Genomic DNA, 23,725 nt, shown 5'->3' on the forward strand with positions numbered 1-23,725 from the left:
AAGCCACCTCAGACCCAGCCAGTATTAGAAACGACCACAGACCAGGCAGTATCTGAAGCCACCTCAGACCCGGCCAGTAACTAAAGCCACCTCAGACCCAGCCAGTATTAGAAACGACCACAGACCAGGCAGTATCTGAAGCCACCTCAGACCCGGCCAGTAACAAAAGCCACCTCAGAACAAGCCAGTATTAGAAACGACCACAGACCAGGCAGTATCTGAAGTCACCTCAGACCCGGGCAGTGACTGAAGCCACCTCAGACCCAGCCAGTATTAGAAACGACCACAGACCAGGCAGTATCTGAAGCCACCTCAGACCCAGCCAGTAACTAAAGCCACCTCAGACCCAGCCAGTATTAGAAACGACCACAGACCAGGCAGTATCTGAAGCCACCTCAGACCCGGTTAGTAACTAAAGCCACCTCAGACCCAGCCAGTATTAGAAACGACCACAGACCAGGCAGTATCTGAAGCCACCTCAGACCCGGGCAGTGACTGAAGCCACCTCAGACCCAGCCAGTATTAGAAACGACCACAGACCAGGCAGTATCTGAAGCCACCTCAGACCCGGGCAGTGACTAAAGCCACCTCAGACCCGGGCAGTTTCTGAAGCCACCTCAGACCCAGCCAGTATTAGAAACGACCACAGACCAGGCAGTATCTGAAGCCACCTCAGACCCGGCCAGTAACTGAAGCCACCTCAGACCCAGCCAGTATTAGAAACGACCACAGACCAGGCAGTATCTGAAGCCACCTCAGACCCGGCCAGTAACTGAAGCCACCTCAGACCCAGCCAGTATTAGAAACAACCACAGACCAGGCAGTATCTGAAGCCACCTCAGACCCGGCCAGTAACTGAAGCCACCTCAGACCCAGCCAGTATTAGAAACGACCACAGACCAGGCAGTATCTGAAGCCACCGCAGACCAGACAGTATCTGAAGCCACCTCAGACCCGGCCAGTAACTGAAGCCACCTCAGACCCAGCCAGTATTAGAAACGACCACAGACCAGGCAGTATCTGAAGCCACCTCAGACCCAGCCAGTAACTAAAGCCACCTCATCCCAGCCAGTATTAGAAACGACCACAGACCAGGCAGTATCTGAAGCCACCTCAGACCCGGCCAGTAACTGAAGCCACCTCAGACCCAGCCAGTATTAGAAACGACCACAGACCAGGCAGTATCTGAAGCCACCTCAGACCCGGCCAGTAACTAAAGCCACCTCAGACCCAGCCAGTATTAGAAACGACCACAGACCAGGCAGTATCTGAAGCCACCTCAGACCCGGCCAGTAACTAAAGCCACCTCAGACCCAACCAGTATTAGAAACGACCACAGACCAGGCAGTATCTGAAGCCACCTCAGACCCGGGCAGTGACTGAAGCCACCTCAGACCCAGCCAGTATTAGAAACGACCACAGACCAGGCAGTATCTGAAGCCACCTCAGACCCGGCCAGTAACTAAAGCCACCTCAGACCCAGCCAGTATTAGAAACGACCACAGACCAGGCAGTATCTGAAGCCACCTCAGACCCGGCCAGTAACAAAAGCCACCTCAGAACAAGCCAGTATTAGAAACGACCACAGACCAGGCAGTATCTGAAGTCACCTCAGACCCGGGCAGTGACTGAAGCCACCTCAGACCCAGCCAGTATTAGAAACGACCACAGACCAGGCAGTATCTGAAGCCACCTCAGACCCAGCCAGTAACTAAAGCCACCTCAGACCCAGCCAGTATTAGAAACGACCACAGACCAGGCAGTATCTGAAGCCACCTCAGACCCGGTTAGTAACTAAAGCCACCTCAGACCCAGCCAGTATTAGAAACGACCACAGACCAGGCAGTATCTGAAGCCACCTCAGACCCGGGCAGTGACTGAAGCCACCTCAGACCCAGCCAGTATTAGAAACGACCACAGACCAGGCAGTATCTGAAGCCACCTCAGACCCGGGCAGTGACTAAAGCCACCTCAGACCCGGGCAGTTTCTGAAGCCACCTCAGACCCAGCCAGTATTAGAAACGACCACAGACCAGGCAGTATCTGAAGCCACCTCAGACCCGGCCAGTAACTGAAGCCACCTCAGACCCAGCCAGTATTAGAAACGACCACAGACCAGGCAGTATCTGAAGCCACCTCAGACCCGGCCAGTAACTGAAGCCACCTCACACCCAGCCAGTATTAGAAACGACCACAGACCAGGCAGTATCTGAAGCCACCTCAGACCCGGCCAGTAACTAAAGCCACCTCAGACCCAGCCAGTATTAGAAACGACCACAGACCAGGCAGTATCTGAAGCCACCTCAGACCCGGCCAGTAACTGAAGCCACCTCAGACCCAGCCAGTATTAGAAACGACCACAGACCAGGCAGTATCTGAAGCCACCTCAGACCCGGCCAGTAACTAAAGATACCTCAGACCCAGCCAGTATTAGAAACGACCACAGACCCGGCAGTATCTGAAGCCACCTCAGACCCGGGCAGTGACTGAAGCCACCTCAGACCCAGCCAGTATTAGAAACGACCACAGACCAGGCAGTATCTGAAGCCACCTCAGACCCGGCCAGTAACTGAAGCCACCTCAGACCCAGCCAGTATTAGAAACGACCACAGACCAGGCAGTATCTGAAGCCACCTCAGACCCGGCCAGTAACTGAAGCCACCTCAGACCCAGCCAGTATTAGAAACGACCACAGACCAGGCAGTATCTGAAGCCACCTCAGACCCGGCCAGTAACTGAAGCCACCTCAGACCCAGCCAGTATTAGAAACGACCACAGACCAGGCAGTATCTGAAGCCACCTCAGACCCAGCCAGTAACTAAAGCCACCTCAGACCCAGCCAGTATTAGAAACGACCACAGACCAGGCAGTATCTGAAGCCACCTCAGACCCGGGCAGTGACTGAAGCCACCTCAGACCCAGCCAGTATTAGAAACGACCACAGACCAGGCAGTATCTGAAGCCACCTCAGACCCGGCCAGTAACTGAAGCCACCTCAGACCCAGCCAGTATTAGAAACGACCACAGACCAGGCAGTATCTGAAGCCACCTCAGACCAGGCAGTATCTGAAGCCACCTCAGACCCGGGCAGTGACTGAAGCCACCTCAGACCCAGCCAGTATTAGAAACGACCACAGACCAGGCAGTATCTGAAGCCACCTCAGACCCGGCCAGTATCTGAAGCCACCTCAGACCCGGGAAGTGACTGAAGCCGTGTCGGACGGGCAGTGACGCTAGGTACGCACACGACACGAAGCCGTAGCAGAGCAGCAGCTGGCCGAAGGAGGCCGCCTGCCCGCTGAGAGCCACGCCTAGCGCCAGCAGCGCTCCTCCCAGCGCCGCCATCTTGCGGGCGCCATGACGTCGCAGCAGTCCGCCCGCCGCCAGCACTGCCAACACAGCCACCACACACTTCCCTGTTCACTTCCATGTGAGTAGAGACCTGAAATATTCGCGCATTCATTTCACGATAGGCTAGAATCCAAAAAGTTTGCTTTTTTGCTGCTTCGGTGATTGGGCCACAGTATATCTGGACTTTGGGCCTATGTAAAAATGTAAATAAAAGAAGTATCGATTCACGAGCATCCCAGTTATCACGTCAGAAATGACATAATGGGGTACTGGCCCCATTCTCAACACAATCCTGACCACGGCCTTGCTCCCAGGTTCCTGGGACGCAGAGAACTGGGCCAGGCCTGGTGGAGTCCCAACAGCGCTCCGGGCAAAGCTGGCACGGTTCTCCTCGCTGTAGGCCGAGGTCGGTCCTCCTGCCCCAAGATCCCTCAGTTGTGTCGCCGTCACAGTGACCTCGCTGTCGAATGTACCACGCTCCTGTTATCAATTACAAATGGTTGTACCTCGGGTACTTAAGTTTGGTTAATGATACTTACGGAATTTATCTCAGAGCTGTTTTCTATTTCCATCTGTTCCCAATTAAAGCGCGGTTCCAGAAAGGGGGGGGGGGAGCGGTGGGGGCGATAGCCCCTCCCGAGACCAATTTTATTGATTAGTGTTTATTTATGTTTACTTAAATATTTAATTTCATATGTTAAACTTTTATCTCATCGAAAGTTGCATGGAGCTACTAAGGTTCTGTATTTAAAACCTGTAACTTATAAATAATATTCCAAGGCCAATATCTGACCACTTTCATTTTTTGCAACTACGACCTTTCTTTTTGTGATAGCTAGAGAACGGAAAAATTCGCGAATTCATTTCGCGATAGGCTAAAATACAAACCGTTATACCTCAGTGCTGCCTCTCATATTGGCTCGCAACTCACCTGGATGACTCTGGGTCAATGAGAAACACCCAACCAAATCTTTATCGAAACACAGGCTGCTACGCTGTAACATCTCACAAGACAGCAGCCAATGAGTGGGTGGCATTTGACCGAGTGTACGTAGAACTGTGGAGTTCATCCTACAGGTCATTGAACCCGCGAATTTTTCCTGTCCCTAGCGATAGTCCCTCCCGAAAAGTCATCCTGAAGCCGCCATCTGTTCCCGTTGTTACGAGAGCAGTCGCCCCCTGCTGCCTCGAGGTGGGCAATGAACTGTGCGTCAGGCAGTGTTGCAGTGGAGCTGGGGAACTGGGCGGGACAGTCTGCAGTCAGAGAGGAGTGGGGGGTCGTCCTCACCAGAGAGACAGCTGACCCCCGCGTGGCAGTTGAGCAGCAGTCCGGTGTCCGTGGCGGACATCTGGAGCCGCGAGAAGAGCGCGGCCGCCAGCAGCGCGAAGTTCTGCACCACCGCCAGCACCACGCCCTGCGAGCACCACACCGTCACCACCATCACCACCATCCCCATCGCCATCATCAACACTACCACCATCCTCATCACCTACATCATCATTACCACCGTTTTTACCATCAGCATCATCACCGTCACCAGCATCATTACTGCTACCATCATCACCACCATCATCACCATCATCATCATCTATACCACCATCCACATCACCTCCGCCATCATTACAAACGTCTTTACCGTCAGCACTATCATCAATACCACCATCATTAACCACTGCTCGTCATCATCACAAAGCCTTACATTGAACAATAGTTGACCTTCAAGCAGCTGTGAGTTTATGGTCTCGTGCCACTCGACCCAGACCATGATGTACATGTTTCGCTCCATACAGTGGTATAGATCACTCACTATGTTCAGTTACCACGAAAAGGGAATATAGGTATCCATACAGTGGTATATATCACTATGTTCAGTTACCACGATAAGGAAATATAGGTCTCCATACAGTGGTATAGATCACTATCCTCAGTTACCACGATAAGGAAATATAGGTCTCCATACAGTGGTATAGATCACTATCCTCAGTTACCACGATAAGGAAATATAGGTCTCCATACAGTGGTATAGATCACTATCCTCAGTTACCACGATAAGGAAATATAGGTCTCCATACAGTGGTATAGATCACTATCCTCAGTTACCACGATAAGGGAATATAGGTCTCCATACAGTGGTATAGATCACTATCATCAGGTACCACGAAAAGGGAATAGGTATAGGTCTCCATACAGTGGTATAGATCACTATGTTCAGTTACCATGAATAGGGAACAAAGGCATGTCCGGTTTCTTTCAGAGGTAACGAACACCATGTGGACGGTGTTATGTGAAAATGGTTCAACCCACAAACATTTTCAACTGAGTAAATTGAGCTCAAAGTTGAACACACAATAACCGGTATTGTGGCAGTGCGTTGAATGTTTGGTCGCAAGATTGCATAGTAGCAAGGAATGTCGGTTAAAAAATTTAGCTCAATTAAAAGTGACATTTTACTTACACAATTATTTCAATAACTTTTTTTTCCTTTTGTTGGTTAACTCATTTGTGCATAACACCATCCATGTAGGCATGACTCGAATACTTACCATTTATGAATTTGTGTCATTTACCTCCGAGGTATAGCATTCATCTGACATGTAGGTACTACAGGAGACCTACAGTGATATGAACGTATACTTCGACATTATTATTTAATTGATGTTAAAATAATTTTGTTTTAATACAATGTTTTATTTATAGCATTAGAAGCTAACTTTGTCATTAAGAAAGAGATTAATTTTTTTCTAATGATAATTATAGCATGCTTATAAGTACAGTAAATTAAAAAATATATATAACTTAGTAGTCGATCATATTATATGTTTCTTTTGTTTGTCGAAACAAAACATTTACTGTGACATAAAAAAGGTGTTTTAGTGTTGACACAAAACACAATTATGAAATACAACATATTAAGCCAACATCCATAGAACAACTACCAATCAACAGTTAACCGTATCTCAAGAGAAAGTAGGTATGATAAGAGTCTCTTATTATTAAGAAACCCTATTATTTAACCTTACGTCCAGAGGCATGTATTGTTACCAAAATATTTCCAGACTGGCTGTGTGCTGAAATACTGTAACATCGTCTGGAACGAACGTGTTAAAGTGGGCATAACTTATTGCTTTCTAATAAACATGCATATATTTTCGAAAATAAAAAGTCCCATCTTATATCCAGCTACAATGATAGATTCAACATATAAGTTTAACATTTAAGTACCATGCGAGTCAAATTGGCATCACACTAAACTTTAATGTCATTTACATACTGGAGTAGATACCTGTTTCTTCACACTGGTTGTTTCATTTGTGAGAAACCAATCATTTACGTGCATCGTAGTCATGCACTCGGTAGCCTTCGGGTAAAAAAAAAATGTGGCAGGCTGGTGGATGAAGAAAAACATTGGTCCGAAAATCATAGATCAAAGTAATGTATATATTAGTAGAGACCGGAAAAATTCGTGGGTTCAATGACCTCCAGGATAGACTCTACTATCCTCTACACAATCGGGCAAATACCAACTGTTCATTGGCTGTTGACTTGTGAGTCGTCTCGACTGGGTAGCCTGTGATTCGACACTTCTATGAGTGAGGGTTTCTAATTGGCCCTCATTACTCCAGATTAACAGTGAACCAGTGGTAGAAGCAGCGCTAAGGTATAATTATTTGAATTGTAGTGTTTCACGGAATGAATCCGCGAATTTTTCCGGTCTCTAGTGATGTATTCCATGCTGAGCGCTCGGTTCTATTCTCGCTAAGCACTTCGCACGGGCGCGACAGTCTCAGGAAATGTAGTGCTCAGTAATGTTGCTCAGTATCCGTGGGTGTTGCTCAGTGACGTGTGTTCCTCTCTCGTCCTCGCCTCGGCCACTAAGTCTTAGTGGCTGCCGACCGCGTGACACTCGCCTGGCACCAGCCGCACGCCAGGACCACCTTCCACCGGCGCGCCGCGGAGTCGACCATCGTCACCAGGCGTCACCAGGCGTCACCAGGCGTCACCAGGCGTCACCAGGCGTCACCAGGCGTCGTCCAGGATCCACCAGGCGTCACCAGGCGTCACCAGGCCCCGCCAGGCGACCTGCAGCGACAAACAAAACACTCACTCTCGTGGGTAGTTGCGTAACTCGCCTTGTTTCACGATGACAAGCTGTAATGACAACCACGATCATGAAGTGGATTAAATTCCCCTCCAAGCTACAGCTCAACTTGCCCTTACACGTAGTAATCAAGACCTCTAAAAATTTCCATCGGTCGATAGCAAGGTCACGTCATTTTTTATGGTTATGCGTGATTGGTAGAGACACGAAAATTTCGCGGATTCATTTCTCGACAGCCTGAAATTCAAATAGTTATACCTCAGTGCTGCCTCTGCTATTGGCTCACAACTCACCTGGATGACTCTGGGCCAATGAGAAACACTCAACCGAAGCTGTGTCGAATCACAGGCCGCTACGTTGGGGCACCTTCACAAGACAGCAGCCAATGAGAGGGTGACATTTGTCCGAGTGTACGTAGAACTGTAAAGTTCATTCTAGAGGTCATTAAAACCGCGAATTTTTCCGGTCCCTACTAGAGACCTGAAAAATTCGCGCATTCAGTTCACGATAAGCTAGAATCCAAACAGTTTGCATTTTTTCTGCTTCGGTGATTGGACCACAGTATATCTGAAGGACTTTGGGTCTATGAAAAAATGTAAACAAAAGAAGTATCGAATCACGAGCATCCCAGTTAACAGGTGCCACGAGTCAGTAGCCAATGAGCAGATGCAATTCTCCCGCGTGCATAGAGGATCATGGAGTCCATCCTAGAGGTCATTGAAAACGAGAATTTTTGTCGCCAAGAAGTGAGGTGTGTTCTGCGATAGTGGCGGCAGCTGGTGAAGGTGGTGGAGACACAGTGGCCTCGGGCCGTGTGCGTCACCACGACATGCGCGCGAGCAGGGGCCCTGGCAGGCGGATCTGCCGGCGACCTTACGTAGCCAGAGCGCGGCTCCGGTCCTCGTTATCACCGGCCGAGCTCGAGGCACGACACCAGGGCGGAGCCCCTGGAACATGGCCCCAGGAGTCCACCCTTGTGGGGGCCATGCCCTGGTGCAGGGTCTTGCAGGGGGTTTCAGCGCTCGGCACAAAGCAGACACGCAGGACCTTCATTTGTGGAAATGTTATTTACTTTAACAATTAATGTCAAATAACCGAAATAATCTTAAACGATACCAATTGAAATGAAATAAGTCCACATATACCGAAATGAGTCGGAAACGTAATACTCAAACAAAATCACTTGATACACAACCCGGAAGCCAAGCTACTTCTGACAATGGCCGTAAAAGCCTGCGAACATTACTTCACGTAGTTGGCAGAGCTCGTGAACAAAAACCTTGTGATGCTTTGCAAGCGCAGTTCTTCCTTGAAGAACTGTCAAATTTGAGACACTTTAAATGGCACACACTTTAATTTTTATTTTGCTCCCGCATGACTACATAAAACTATTTGCTTCATTTAAAAAGCTAGAAATCCTAACGATTTGGTTTGTGTGGTACTTAAAATGCATGCGAGCGAACTCGTGTAATCTCGCTTGTTCAACTCTGACATGGAGGTGGATGATGGTGTGACAATGAACAGTTGATTTGGTTCTAGGGTGTGTACTGTGCAGTTTGGTAGTATACAGCCTTGTGGTACAGTATATTGCGAAAATATTTTTGGTTCCAATGATGTAATATTGCACGCAACACCGCCCCGGATACTTAGGTCCCCCATGCGTAGAGACCTGAAAAAGTCGCACATTAATTTAAAGATAGGCTAGAATCCAAAAAGTTTGCTTTTTTGCTGCGTGATTGGACAACAGTATATCTGAAGGACTTTGGGCCTATGAAAAAATGTAAACAAAAGAAGTATCGAATCACGAGCATCCCAGTTAACAGGTGTCACGAGTCAGTAACCAATGAGCGGTTGCAATTCTCCCGAGTGCATAGAGGATCATGGAGTCCATCCTAGAGGTCATTGAAATCACGAATTTTTCCGGTCTCTACCCATGCGCCAGTCTCCGCACACGACGCTAGCGCTCATCAAGGGCTGGCTTCACTGCCCTCGCAGGCCAGTCTCTCAGTTTATACACCTCCCATCTCTGGTCTGGAAAAATCTTGTAGTCCTTAGAAGTGTCGCGTTATCAGTAGAGGCCTGAAAAATTCGCGGGTTTGTTTCGTGTTGTGTTAATATTCAAATAATTATACCTTAGTGCTGCTTCTGTCATTGGTCCACTGTTAATCTGGAGGACTGAGGGCCAATTAGAGACCCTCACTCATAGAAGTGTCCAATCGCAGGCCACCCAGTCGATACGACTCACAAGTCAGCAGCCAATGAACAGTTGGTATTTGCCCGCGTGTATAGAGGATATTGGAGTCTATCCTGGAGGTCATTGAACCCGCGAATTTTTCCGGTCTCTATTAATCAGATTCCCCGACCTAGCACCAGGAGCTCTGAGAAAAATGGCTTCCCACAGTAATGCCACTTGAAACAGACAGGAATCTGGGAACTCGATGAACAGGGAGGGAGGCGCCGCTCCTAATCGGATCACCGCAAAGGGACGGGAGGTGGGGCCTCCCACTGGCCATCTCGCCTGCCTCGTCTCTAGCATCCTCGTAACAGTTCAGTGACCTCTAGGATAGACTCTATAGACCTCTGCACACTCGGGCAAACGTCATCTGTTCAATGGTTGCTGACTTGCGAGATGTCCCACTGTCTTCCATTGGTCCTGAGTAGATACCCAAGATAAACTGAGCCAATATTAACAGCAACACAAAGATACGAGTATTTGATTTCAACCAAGCAAAAAACGAACACACAAATGTTTTTTTTAATGGATAGTAATTAGAGACCTGAAAAATTCACGCATTTATTTCACGATAGGCTAGAATCCAAAAAGTTTGAATTTTTGCTGCTTCGGTGATTGGACCACAGTATATCTGAAGGACTTTGGGCCAATGGAAAAATATAAACAAAAGAAGTATCGAATCACGAGCATCCCAGTTAATAGGTGCCACGAGTCAGTAGCCAATGAGCAGATGCAATTCTCCCGAGTGCATAGAGGATCATGGAGTCCATCCTAGAGGTCATTGAAATCGCGAATTTTTCCGGTCTCTAGTGTTCAGGGACGTAACTAGACTAGTTTCCACCCGAGTTAGCGCCCCCCCCCCCCCCACACACACCTTTTTTTTCCATCACAACATCCAAAACCAAAACCTTTCCCGACAACACCTCATATCGCCGCAACATATTAATTACACTATTCCAAAGGTTTTTTTTATCCTACTTAGTTGGTAAATCAATAGATTTATTAGCAATCACTTCATTTTTAATACATCGCAAATTCGATAGCACGCGAAAAATGCCAGTTTTTAAATATTTGACGATGTGAATGAATGTACATTTCAGTACAAATAATTCAGTTCATCTACCCGCCAACATTTGTTTGTGTTCTAACACTACGATATCTATAGTAATAATGACTCTGCCAGTCCAGCGGCCGGGGCGACAGCCCTCCAGTTGCTGACCTCGCGGTCTGAAGGCGTACCCACCAGAGCGGCAGCAGGTTGCAGGGGCCTGCCAGAGACCAGAGGCTGGCGGAGCGGCCTCCCGGAGACACGCAGCGACACTGCCGGTCGGAGAACAATGGGTCTGTACCCGCGGCCTCGCGCTATCAGACTACAAATACTGTCTCCACACGCGCCTCCTGTTTTTTGCCCTCCGCCGAGTTTCGAAACAGCCGTCGCATTCCTCCAGGCCCGCCCGCTGTGGCCACCGCGCTCCACTGACTTCACCGCCAGGATAGACTGCACATACCCCTGTACACTCGGGCAAATAACGCAAGTTCATTGGCTGCCGACTTGTAAGTCGTCTCAGCTGGTTAGTCTGTGATTCGATCCTTCTTTGGTTGAGGGTTTATAACTGGTTGAGATTCGTCCAGATGAACAGTATGCCAATAGCAAATTGGCCCACAGTCCTCCAGGTTAACAGTGAATCAATAGCAGAAGTCGCATAAAAATACAATTATTTGCATTTTAGCGTGTCGTGAAATGAAACTGCGAATTTTTCCGGTCTCTACTCATTGGTCCATGAACTGGTTGCGAATGGCACGAACAGCTAGCTTAGAGGTATACATGATTGAATTTCATCCTATCGCGGAATTAATCCGCGAATCTACATGGGATTCACAACACCTGTGGCTAGGGACGTGTGTGGTAAACACTGTATAATCGTCTGTGTTTCGTAACTGGTTGAGTTTCCTTCAGGAGCAAGTTTACTCTCTACACTCGATTCACGGCCATCCAGTGCGAAAGAAAACCCATCCGGCACAACAAGACAAAGTCTTCTCTTTCAGACGTCAGCCAATCACAAGGAAGAAACCGCTGGTGCGGGGCGTACATTGTTGCGTTCATCTCTTCGCGGAAGATAAACCATCCCCCCCCCCCCCCCCCCCAAGCTACCTGAAGTTACATAACACCCGCTGGCTCGAGGCCTGCTAGCGTGTGCATGACCCGCCACTGTTTTCAGTATTTGATGGGAAAGAAAGTTATGTTTTAGTAGTTAGTTTTGCTGCATAATATTAAGATTTCAAATTTTTTTATAAATTTGTTAACCATGGCAAAATACACGTATGCCAGTGATATTTATAATTATAGGTAGGGACCGGAAAAATTCGCGAATTCAATGACCTACAGGATATTCTCCAAGATCCTCTATGCACTCGGACAATTACATCTGCTCATTGGCTACTGACTCGTGACACCTGTTAACTAGAACACTTTTGATATATTACTTCTTTCGTTGAGGATTATTCATTGGCTCTGATTCCTTCAGACAACCTGCGGTACAATCACTGAAGCAGCAAAAAGTTAAATGCAATTGGATTCTAGCATATCGCGAAATGAAACCGCGAATTTTTCCGGTCTCTAATTATAGGCCATACAATTATTAAAAGACCGTCATATGTCTACATGCTCCTTCCCCTTAACGAAAACACGAACTCGCCACTGCCTCGGACAGAGGACATGGAACCAAAAAAAACATTAATGAAAAATTGCATACTTTTTAATTTTCAAATATTATTTACAGTTTTTTAATTTTTAATTAAAATAATTTGTTCAAATATAATCACGAACAATTAGTAGGGACTGGTAAAATTTGCAAATTCAATGACCTCCAGAATGAACTCCATAGTTCTGCGTACACTCGTTCAAATATCACCCACTCATTGGCTGCTGTCTTGTGAGACGTCCCAACGTAGCAGCCTGTGATTCGATAAAGCTTTGGTTGGGTGTTTCTCATTGGCCCAGAGTCATCCAGGTGAGTTGTGAGCCAATAGCAGAGGCAGCACTGAGGTATAACTATTTGTATTTTAGCCTATCGCGAAATGAATTCGCGAATTATTCCGGTCCCTAACAATTAGTTTTAAAAAAGCCCGCCTTAACCTGTTTGATAATATAGAAGATTTTCTCGCACGGTGGTTGGCCGGTTCTTGCACGCTCGGCTCAGGCGGAACATGAAAAAAATTTCCGTGCGTGCAGCCGGCGTTTATCGATTTATAAGACGTCACGTCAAAAAGAAGCAGACTTTAATTTGTGGGTATCGCATCACTTCGCAAAACACGTCTGGCTGTTACTATGACCTTTGAATATATATACTGTATAGAAGTCGCGAGTGGATAGGATTTACTCTACGTCTTTCAAAAGCGTATGATGAGCAGCTTGGGAACTTCACCGCTGCAGTGCGCTGCCGTAACGCCCTGTATTGTCTTAGTTGCTATTTACACGTTAGAGCGCAGTAAGGTCGCCCGCTGTCATTCCCCGTACCCCCCCACCCATCATTCACTGCAGCTCAAGGTCGTTAGGGGGAAGGGGTGTTTGAAGAGTTCGACACTTGTCCGCTAGGGACCACCACAAGTCTATGCCCTAGAGATGGTGGCGATTTCGGCGGTGAATTAACCAACTACCTCAAACCGTATAAGAAATTTTAACCTGGGCTGGCGACTTCTATACAGTATATATATTCAAAGCTATGACGGACGATCATAGTCTGCACATGACTTCCCGGATCCTGGTGTGGATCTCGCACGATGACTTGTGGAACTGTCAAGCCGTCCCGAGCAGACACCGTGCCAGGGTCAGTGTAGGTGTCTCATCTGACTTGTCAAGTGGTTTATAAATAGCCGTGACAGCGAGGCCCGGCGACCGCTGTCGCTTTGGGGCCAGTGTCACTGCCTCAGATATAGACCACTCCGAATCTGCACGTTAGCATTTTCTTTTCTCCGTGCGAATTCAGCCTTCTGGATCGCGCCATGTCTAGTGACCTGAAAAATTCACGCATTCATTTCACGATAGGCTAGAATCCAAAAATTTTGCATTTTTACTGCTTAGGTGATTGGACCACAGTATATCTGAAGGACTTTGAGCCAATAGAAAAAATGTAAACAAAAGAAGTATCGAATCACGAGCATCCCAGTTAACAGGTGCCACGAGTCAGTAGCCAATGAGCGGTTGCAATTCTCCCGAGTGCATAGAGGATCATGGAGTCCATCCTAGAGGTCATTGAAATCACGAATTTTTCCGGTCTCTAGCCATGTCTCATTTCTCTCTGTGTGTGTGACCGGGATCTGCGACCAGCTCTCGGTGCCGGAGACAAGGTCAGCGAAGAGGTGACTGCTACGCACGGTCATCGCCGCGGGTTCTCTGTCAGCAGAGTGGACTCGAAGCACGCAGGCGACTGGACTGAAGTGGCCTTGACATGACCTTGGCGGCCCTGAGACGGTTATGCGCCAGCACGTTGAGGTCTAGTCCGCCAAAGATGGCGACCTCGTTAACGACCAACACGCATTCTTAAATGACTTTATATATATATATATATATATATATATATATATATATATCAATTTTCTTGTCATTTGTTTGAAGTAGGTACATATGTACAAAAAATTCTTTCTCTTTCTGTTTACATATGACACTCTAAAAATCTCACTATACATATACCTCTATTTAAAAATCTCTCTTTACCTGTGTCTCCCTATCTATATCTCTCTATACTCTTTATCTCTCTATACCTCTCTACATATCTATCTCTCTATTAATATATCATTCTACCGATATCTTTATCTTAAAAAAAAACGAAAGACGAGCACTATTCATTTATATATATTTTTTCACCTATCTATATTTTTCTCTATACTAGTTTTACCTGACACAGGCACAGGTAGATGCGCGTACTCGCGCGTATTCGAATGCAACGTTGTGCAAAATTTCAAATCAATCGGTGAAGAAATTTCTGAGATTTAAGATTTTGAACGAATGAACATTTACATTTTTATTTATATAGAAAATATACATGCATAAGTAGAGACCTGAAATATTCGCGGCTTCATTGACCTCTAGTATAGCTTCTATTATCCTCTGCATTTCTCAAGCAAACACGCGTGTTCATTGGGTGCTAACTTGTGAGGTGTTTCCACTGGGTAGCTTGTGATTCGACGCTTCTTTGGTCAATAGTCTGCCATTGGCCCAGAGAGCTCCAGTTAAACTGTGAGCCAATAGCAGAACCAGCAGAATTGCTCACATGTTTGAAGTTTAGTCTATCACGAAATGAATCTGCGAATTTTTCCGGTCTCTCCTACCGGGAGTTTCATGCCTGAACACAGGCCTTTTAGCCATTTTCACTCCCTTAAAAATACAGTTTAAAAACGGAATACGAAAACAGAACTACTATTAAGTACGTGTGCTCAGATGGTCCGGAGAAGAGTAGAGCTGGCAGAGTATAGACAAACAAAGCAGACAAAGGCAAGCGGGTCAGCCACATCACAGCTGCGGGTGACGTCACAGCAGTGACGCGACCTTGACTTCGCCTGCGATGACAAGCACTCCTCTAATACCTACCCCTCCCCTCTTCACTAGAGGCTTGGCTCGGAGTTTCGTTTGAACTTCTATTTGTTTACTTAGTCGAATTTTCAGTCGCAAATGAATTTTTTTTCAATTAAAAACCGGAAATATACTATGCCTAGCTGTGGTACCCGTCTTTGACTTGAATGTTCCGTCGGTTATGCTTGGCAGTCAGAGATAGGGACCGGAAAAATTCGCAGGTTCAATGACCTGTAGGATGAACTCCATAGTTATACGTACACTCGGTCAAATGTCACCCATTCATTGGCTGCTGTCTCGTAAGGTGTCCCAAAGTAGCAGCCTGTGATTGGATACAGCTTTGGTTGAGTGTTTCTCATTGGCCCAGAGTTATTCATGAGAGTTGTGAGCCAATAGCAGAGGCAGCACTGAGGTATAACTATTTGTATTTTAGCCTATCGCGAAATGAATTAGCGAATATTTCCGGTCTCTACCCACTGGTGGTGAGCGCTACAGACGCCTGGTCGCATCGCAGAGGTCACAGAGGGTTATAGGTTTTTGGAGTTCAGCCTGTTGCTGGAGTCTCCCGCACTGTCCCTGACTACTTGTGCGCCTCGCACTGGCTTGTGGCGGCGGACGAAAGCGCGTATGAAACAGGAAACGTCGGATGAGTCATCCGTATTTATACAATTGTTGTTGCCGAGTGAACGCAGAACAGATGGCGGCTGAAGGAAGCCTTGTGTGGCAAACAGAGTTCTCCGACACACACAGCATGCCTCAACTGCGTTCGTACAGCTGTTGAGATGGTGATTTATAGATAGGGACCAGAAAAATTCGCGGGTTCAATGACCTGCAGGATGAACTTCATAGTTCTACGTACATTCGGTCAGATGTCACCAACTCATTGGCTGCTGTCTTGTGAGACGTCCCAACGTAGAAGCCTGTGATTCGATAAAGCTTTGGTTGGGTGTTTCTCATTGGCCCAGAGTCACGCAGGTGAGTTGTGAGCCAATAGCCGAGGCAGCACTGAGGTATAACTATTTGCATTTTAGACTATCACGAAATGAATCCGCAAATTTTCCGGTCTCTATTTATAGATTGGGGCATGCGTTGGTTTGCGAAAAGAGTTCCAGAGCAGCAGTGTATTAAAATACTGTCGTCTGTGTTTCGTGGTTGGCTGGGTTAATTTCAGGCTCGCCAATCACAGCCACCCAGTGCGGAAGCAAACGCGTCCTGAATGGCCCAGGCGAACAGGGCAATGGCTTCTCTTGCAGACGGCCGCCAATCACAAGGAAGAACTCACTCGCGCGGGCTTACCGTGTTTGCCGTCTAATGAGCGGTCAGATTTATACACGAAAGACTCTGCTCCAATAGCTAGACACTGGAAAATTTCTTGTATTCATTTCGCATTTGGTTAGAATTAAATTCATATTACATTCGTGCTACTCTTCGCTTGTTCCACAGTTCGTCTGCAGGACAATGAGGCAATGGGATTTCCTCAATAGAAGAAGTAACCAATCCACGACAACCTAGATGATACTTCACTTAAGTCATAAGCCAATGAACTGGCGACAATTGTACAACGACTGTGGGCAGCCTTTGCTGGATGTACTTGATCCTGCGTATTTTTATACCCTCTTTTTCGCGTAAATATTTTGCTCTAATTGAAGACGGTTTTTTAAACATAACTTCCTCTTCTCAGAAACTAATATATTTCATAAATAATGTACCATAATATTGGTTAAATGCGTGTAATATATTCCAATACATTGATTTAAAACATATATATATTATATATATATTCACAGTTTAATCAGTTGAAACTATGTAAACACATATTGTTAAGAGTGGGAAAAACAGGATCAAATTGATGGCCCAGTTTATTAACCATAGTTTTATTCATGAACTAATAATTACTAGAGACCGGAAAAATTCGTGATTTCAATGACCTCTAGGATGGACTCCATGATCCTCTATGCACTCGGGAGAATTGCATCCGCTCATTTGCTACTGACTCGTAGCACCTGTTAACTGGGATGCTCGTGATTTGATACTTCTTTTGTTTACATTTTTCCATTGGCCCAAAGTACTTCAGATATACTGAGGCCCAATCATCGAAGCAGCAAAAATGCAAACTTTTTGAAATTCTAGCCTATCGTGAAATGATTGAGCGAATATTTCAGGTCTCTAATGATTACGCAAATTCCCAAATTCCAATCTTCGGACCGTAAGTCGTGTTACAGGTTATTGTGTCGCCACGAACCCTGCTGTGACTCAGTGAACATCAGCCACAAAGCGGGCGGGCGCGGTCACGTGACAACCACGAGGACACGTGTTGCGGGTGGGGGAGGGGGCGGGGGTTGTTTACACCGCGCGTGGCCGGCCGCCATGTTGGCCCGCCTGCTTGGCGGCGCGCCACGGCGACCAGCTGTGCGGCTGCTGGCAGGGTTGCCAATAGCGCCGACCGTCCTCCGGCGAGAAGGCACCTCCCACCTCCCACCGCCCGTCCCGGCCAAGAGGACAATAATAAATAAAAGAAGACGTGATGTAAAGACGGTGGGTCAGCGTGCTCCATCAGCATCACTCATCAGCATCACTAATTGTACACTTAAGGGGATGAACACGGTGAAAGTTTTTATTATTTTTTTGGTAATAATTTTGAGATGTCGAGGACATAACTGATGACAAAAAAAATTTATATTTTTGAAATGAGCGAGGGGCATGGAAGCTTGTGTGTGTGCAGAGTTTAACCAGACAAAACGCGTGGAAATTAAAAAAGCTAAGTCCCAAGGTATGTGGGAAGGGGGAAGGGGTTTAGATGAGCTTTATTTTTTATCCTGAAGTAATGAATAATTGTGCGATGTCTCGGTGAAGGCAGTGATGCCAGTGATGTCAGTTGTTGCATTGAATATATTCAATGGTTGTTGCAACACTTGGAATCACAGGGTCGTTACCACAACGCCGAAATACCACAACGCCGAACGTACAATAACTCCGAATACCATAACACCAAATGCCAAATTGACCGCAACGCCGACAGCTAGAATACTGCTGTGTACCACAACGCCGAAATACAGTAACGCCGAAAAAATGTTTGCTTGGGCGAGGGGGGGGGGGCACAGGAGCAAAATGAATTTTTGTGTGTTTCTTTAATGTATCTTAACGCCGGAATACCACAACCTAACCTAACCTTGGCTAGCCTAACCTAGCCTAACCTAACCTAACCTAACCTAACCTAACCTTTGTGGCAGTCCTGCAATGACTTTTTTCAGCGTTAATGTATTTCGGCGTTGTGTTAATTCGGCGTTGTGGTGCGTCCCCGGAATCACAAGATCACAAAGGCAGTGAAGCAATGTGACGTCCGGCGCCGCGCGGTAGTTACGGCACGGCGCGCTAGTTACGGCGCGGCGCGGTAGTTGCGGCACGGCGCGCGGGAGAGGTGGCAACACTGTCCGCCGGCGGCGTGGCGGCCAGTAGCGGCCAGGCGGCGAGCCAGTCAGCTGTGCGCCGCGAGGGACTGCTCTGCTCACCGCGCATGCGCGCCTGAAGGTAGGCCTGCCCCGCGCGACTCTGCGCGTCTCCAGGCGTCTGGAGCTTCTTTGTTTATTCATTCATTGTTGTTGTTAATAGCACGGAGGCTAACATAAACACATAAAAAATAAAACATAGGTTTCGTACATCCAATACTGACAACATTATAACATCGTATACACATAAAATCACCTTGGTATACATATATACACCACCCGACTTATAAGTTGGTATTCAAGTCATTACTGTCTTTTGCATAACAAATAGTTTCGTAAGTGTTTCCTGAACATTTTTAGATGTGGACATTCTCTAATGTAAACTGGCAAATTGTTCTATTCCTGGAGACCTTTAGCATAGATTGACTGTTGAGCTGAAGCAGTCCTCCTATCTTCCGGGGGATGGAACCACTTAGTGCCTGTGCTGTTTGCTTTCAAAATTATTTCCATTTGTCGGTGGGAATTATATATTTTCATAGATTTTTTTTTTTTAAAAAAAAAAGCTTGACTCACGAATATCACGTAAAATTCAGCCAATCAGATAGCTCGAAAAATTCCATTTGTCCGTCAAAGCCTTGCCAATCTTTAAACTTTGCACGGACGGAAAATGTGAAATTAAAAATCTCAAAAATGTCTGAAATGCGTTAGCTTTATATTATTATTTTTTTTAATTTGTTTTATTTATTTATTTTTTAACCTGCTTCCTTATTGTGTTCTTAACTTGCCTGTGAACACGTATTGAGTTTCTTATTTGAAACAATAATGGTTTGAGACACAAAATAAATTAATAATGCGCGGTAACTCGAAAATATATTGAGATACATACGTATTCTAGAGCTTGATTTAATCATTCATAAGTGCTTTAGCGTACATGCTCGTCAAACTGGCAAACCTTAAAAGATAAATTTTCCTCAAAAATATGAGCATTAACTGTTTTAGGCAGCAGCGGAGTGGAACAAATGACGTGCGAGTCGCTCGTATTGTTGACGGACGGACTGAACGTATAAAAAATTGGTTGTCTGTAAAGTCGGTTTACGGACGATAGTTTAACGTGACAACGTCATAACAAAACATTGATGAAATGATTGCATACTTTTATGAATAAAATTGATTAATTTTAATTGAATTATCTCTATTTTGTATGTATACAAAGAAGGAGTGAAATGAAATCTACAAATTAATTGATAATTTACTTTCATTTGCACTCATTAATTCAAATATGTTTATTACTTTAACGAAGAGATTATTTTAACTATAACTTTTATACATGTTTGCTATTTAACTTCTTCCAATCAGTGTTATTCTGTTAAGGATAGGACGATGATAGGAAAAGTAGGAAACGAATGGGAGTGTTTCAAGTTAAATGTGCCTCGAAAAAGTAAACTCGATGGTTGTTCCAATTGAGTGGAAGAGAGATAGATGCGGCGCAAGCGTACAATGAGCGTAACGGGACAATGTGCGTAACGGGACACTTTTGTGGGTGCAGCCGGCGTTCGTCGATTTATTAGACGTTGTCACGTCAAAATACAAACAGGAGGCGAAAGGTGGAAACTTGAGCAGGGTTGCTGAACGTGATGCAGACAGAAGGGGTGGGAACAAGTGTGCACAGAGGTGGCACAGAGGCAGGAGAGATGAGAGTGGAAGCTCCGGAGATAACTTCAAGAGGGAGCCAGTGAGAAATGCCAAGTCAAATCTCAAAATCACGCGGAAATTATCTCTGAAAAGGTTTCAGGTTATTGGCACATTTCTGAGAATAGATATATTTCGTATTATATTTAATTTTGCTTATTAAAAAAAAGATTTCGTGATGTAAAAAAAAAAAATTTAAATAATTTTTTTTTAATGTTCCTGAAAAAAAAATCCAGAAATTGGTTTATCGGGTATTCGTTTACTTCCTTATCGCACATAACATACCTACTTCAGAAATGGCAAACTGTTTAGTGACTGCAGTTCGGGCAAGAAGTCTTCCTGACTATAGCCACGTGGGAGTTAAGCACTCCAACAATTAACCACAGTGTTACCACAGGCTGCAGAGCTTCGTGTCAAGATGATGAAACAATCAATCACTCAAGGAGATATTCCCTGTGTTTGGAGGTCATTCTGATTTTAACGCAGCCCGCGAGCTGCTAGGGAGTCTGTTGATTCGGTGTCTCTAAGCGTTCAGTTCAGGAAAATACTTTGAAATTGAAGCCTTCATTATGGTTCGTTAATCTTCTAAACTGCTAATAATTAAATAAACAATGAAAGTGTTGTTAATGGGATTTATATCACAGAATATGATAAAACCATGGAAACCATTGAATTCGTGTAGGTTACTTTAAATTAAACATTTAGTATTTCCTCCCGAAAGGTTTATTAACTCAATTGTAAGATAACAAATTAATAAGAAAATAATGTATAAACTTTTTTTTTGTCTTTCACGGCATCTAGAGGGTATTGTTTATAACTTCAAAACGCCAGTTTCAAATTTGTATGTTAACAATTTTCACAAACGTGTATTAAATTACTTGGCAAACCGAAGTGGCAGCATCGCTGGAGCGTGTTGAATGGTTGTGGTGCAATTCTTTACGAAATGTTGTTAACTTGGTGGGGAGGGGTGGGGGTGCAGTCATCATCTTCCGTGTATGTCCAACTTCTAAACATATTCTCGTTCATGCTTCAAACAGTCAGACACTTCATAAATAAATGATAAAACAAATATATATAAATCTAGGCTAATTTGGCGCTAACTACCGTTTAGAACTAAAGCAAACCAAGCAGGAGTTTTATATTTAGCCTCAGTTTCATCCATATTTGACATAATGTTACGAAAGCAGACAGGACCGCGACGCGCGCCAGGTTCGGAGCTGGCTGGCGGCCTCGCACGGCCTCTGACGTCACGCACCGGCCACTGACGTAAGGCATTCCACGGATTACAAGGGTCCTCCCTGCCCCCTCCCTCCTTTCCGCCCCCCGCGCACCGCCCCGCCTCAGGCCATTGTCAATGACCCTTTTAGCGACCTGGGAATTCTGCGGGTTTCCCGAGGCCGCCGCACGGAGTGGCGCGAATAAACACAGCCTTTCTGGACTTTTCGGGCGTCGGGTCGGCCCAAGGTGACGCGACACCTCCAACCCCCCAGTAGGTTCCAGAGTGTCTGCCCAGGGTATAAAAGCAGCGACGCCGGCCTCCGCGAAGAGCGGAGAGTCTCCCCCTCGGGGAGTGATACTGGCGACACCCGTGCGACCAGCGAGAGGTGAGGAGGGCAGTGGCCGGGCCTATCGGGAGGCCTGGCGACGAGTGATAGTGGATGACTGTACTGCGGCGCGGTGTGGGTGAGTGTGTGAAGGAAGCGGACAGAAGAGCGAGCCACTGTCGAGCCAAACTCCAGTGGAAGGTGTTGATGTTTCAAATACCAGTTGTGTTGTGGACAGAGATCTTGAGTGCATTAATTAAATTTATGGTGTAGACATTAGTAATAAATAAAACTGAACCAATTAATTGGGCTATACCTTACGAACCCAGTTTGCGCGTCACGTTATACTCGTTACAATATGCTAGTTTGTAGTGATATTTCAAGTAATATTTCTTGTACTATTATTTAGAGATCCGTTGTTTTTTAAGATGAAATGTAATTTACTCATTCATAGCTAAAAAAATTACAGAATTCTAATATGGTGGCCAATACGGGTGAAAAAATGGCGAATATCGTGACAGTTGACAGCCTGTTAAGAAATAATGCGCACTCTAGCAGGCAAAAATCAAACTAATGTAGCGGTGGCGCAATATAGCAGAAGAAAACAATATGTCGAATACAAGATGGCGGGCTCCAACAGGCAAAACCAAGATGGCCGTCATGCCGAATTACTGGCTGATGTAATATATTCCTTAGAATTAGTGGTTGGAGGTCAGTCTGCCGGTGGCTTTCTTGGAAAAAGGAGCCATCGCCATTTATAATCGAATGACCACGCTGGTTTAGAACCCAGTACCTTTTTATAAATTTGTAATTAAAAGTTAATTAATTGTAATTTTTTATGAATTTTAAAATTTTCCTTTATTTTCTAGCATAAAAATTAAGGATTTTAATGCGGCGATTGTTACATCTTTTTTTTTATGGAGGAAGGTTCTAGAATCCAAGATGGCGGGTATGGTGTAAGAAAACATTTTATATTAAAATTTTATTTAAGTTGTAATTAAGAATTTATCTAAATTTTTATTAATAAATTGCTTGTTTACTCTCGCAGGGAATCGAAGCGAGGACTCATGTGGATTAAGTAATAAATCATTTTATGTACCTGAGCATTTTTTTTTATATTTTTAGGAAATTTTTTTGGGAATTTTCGGTTAAAATTGAAAGATTTTAAAGTTTATCTTCAAGGTATATGTCATGACCTCGGCGGCTTAGTGCGGTTTGCCGATAACGAATTTAAGCCGCTTTTAGAATTTTTTTTTTTTTGTAAGGTAAATGTATTTTGAGGTATTTCGAATTTCGAAATTCTATTTTTTTTTTTTTTTGGAAATAAAACGGGAATTTTTTCCCCATTTACATGGAAATTGTAAGGAATTTAGAGGTATTTAGAGGAAATTTGACACCAAAATGGACGCTATGACGTCATGGCGGTCGGTCATTGACCCGCCCCATGCCTCACAACCTGGAACCTGTCCCAGCTTTCCTTTATACACTACTGTCGTTATTGGTCTCTTCCTTGGGGGCGGTTAAATTTACTTACAGTCCTATGAGGACGCTTTTCAAGTATGTGATGGTATGCAGACCAATATCTCTCTACGAATAATAACACGAATTTTTTTTCAGGTCTATAGCAAAAACTAGAGACAGAAATAATTCGCGCATTCATTTCGTGATAGGCTAAAATACAAATAGTTATAATACCTCAGTGCTGCCTCTGCTATTGGCTCACACCTCACTTGGATGACGCTGAGCCAATGAGAAACACCCAACCAAAGCTTTATCGAATCACAGTCTGCTAC

General features: G+C 45.3%; 2 protein-coding genes across 3 annotated transcripts in view; one reads left to right on the forward strand and one right to left on the reverse strand.

Moving 5' to 3' along the window:
• Positions 1 to 11,041, reverse strand: part of LOC134532131 (uncharacterized) — a 40,166-nt gene extending 29,125 nt beyond the window's left edge. The window contains exons 1-4 of one of the 2 annotated variants that reach the window (XM_063368472.1): positions 10,928 to 11,041; positions 7,261 to 7,432; positions 4,640 to 4,766; positions 3,246 to 3,389 (exon numbers count right to left, since the gene is read on the reverse strand). In XM_063368472.1, coding sequence (XP_063224542.1) covers positions 3,246 to 3,389; positions 4,640 to 4,766; positions 7,261 to 7,317 — 328 coding nt within the window. In that variant the 5' untranslated portion in view covers positions 7,318 to 7,432; positions 10,928 to 11,041. The remainder of the gene's footprint in view (positions 1 to 3,245; positions 3,390 to 4,639; positions 4,767 to 7,260; positions 7,433 to 10,927) is intronic. The other variant, XM_063368473.1, reaches the window with a different exon arrangement.
• A 7,636-nt stretch (positions 11,042 to 18,677) lies between these two features.
• LOC134532132 (monocarboxylate transporter 14) overlaps positions 18,678 to 23,725 on the forward strand; it is a 46,299-nt gene continuing 41,251 nt past the window's right edge. Inside the window, exon 1 of the mRNA XM_063368474.1 lies at positions 18,678 to 18,781. The gene's annotated coding sequence lies outside the window, so the exon portion shown is untranslated. The remainder of the gene's footprint in view (positions 18,782 to 23,725) is intronic.

Source organism: Bacillus rossius, chromosome 5, assembly GCF_032445375.1.
Source record: "Bacillus rossius redtenbacheri isolate Brsri chromosome 5, Brsri_v3, whole genome shotgun sequence".
In the NCBI taxonomy this organism is placed as follows: Eukaryota; Metazoa; Arthropoda; class Insecta; order Phasmatodea; family Bacillidae; genus Bacillus; species Bacillus rossius.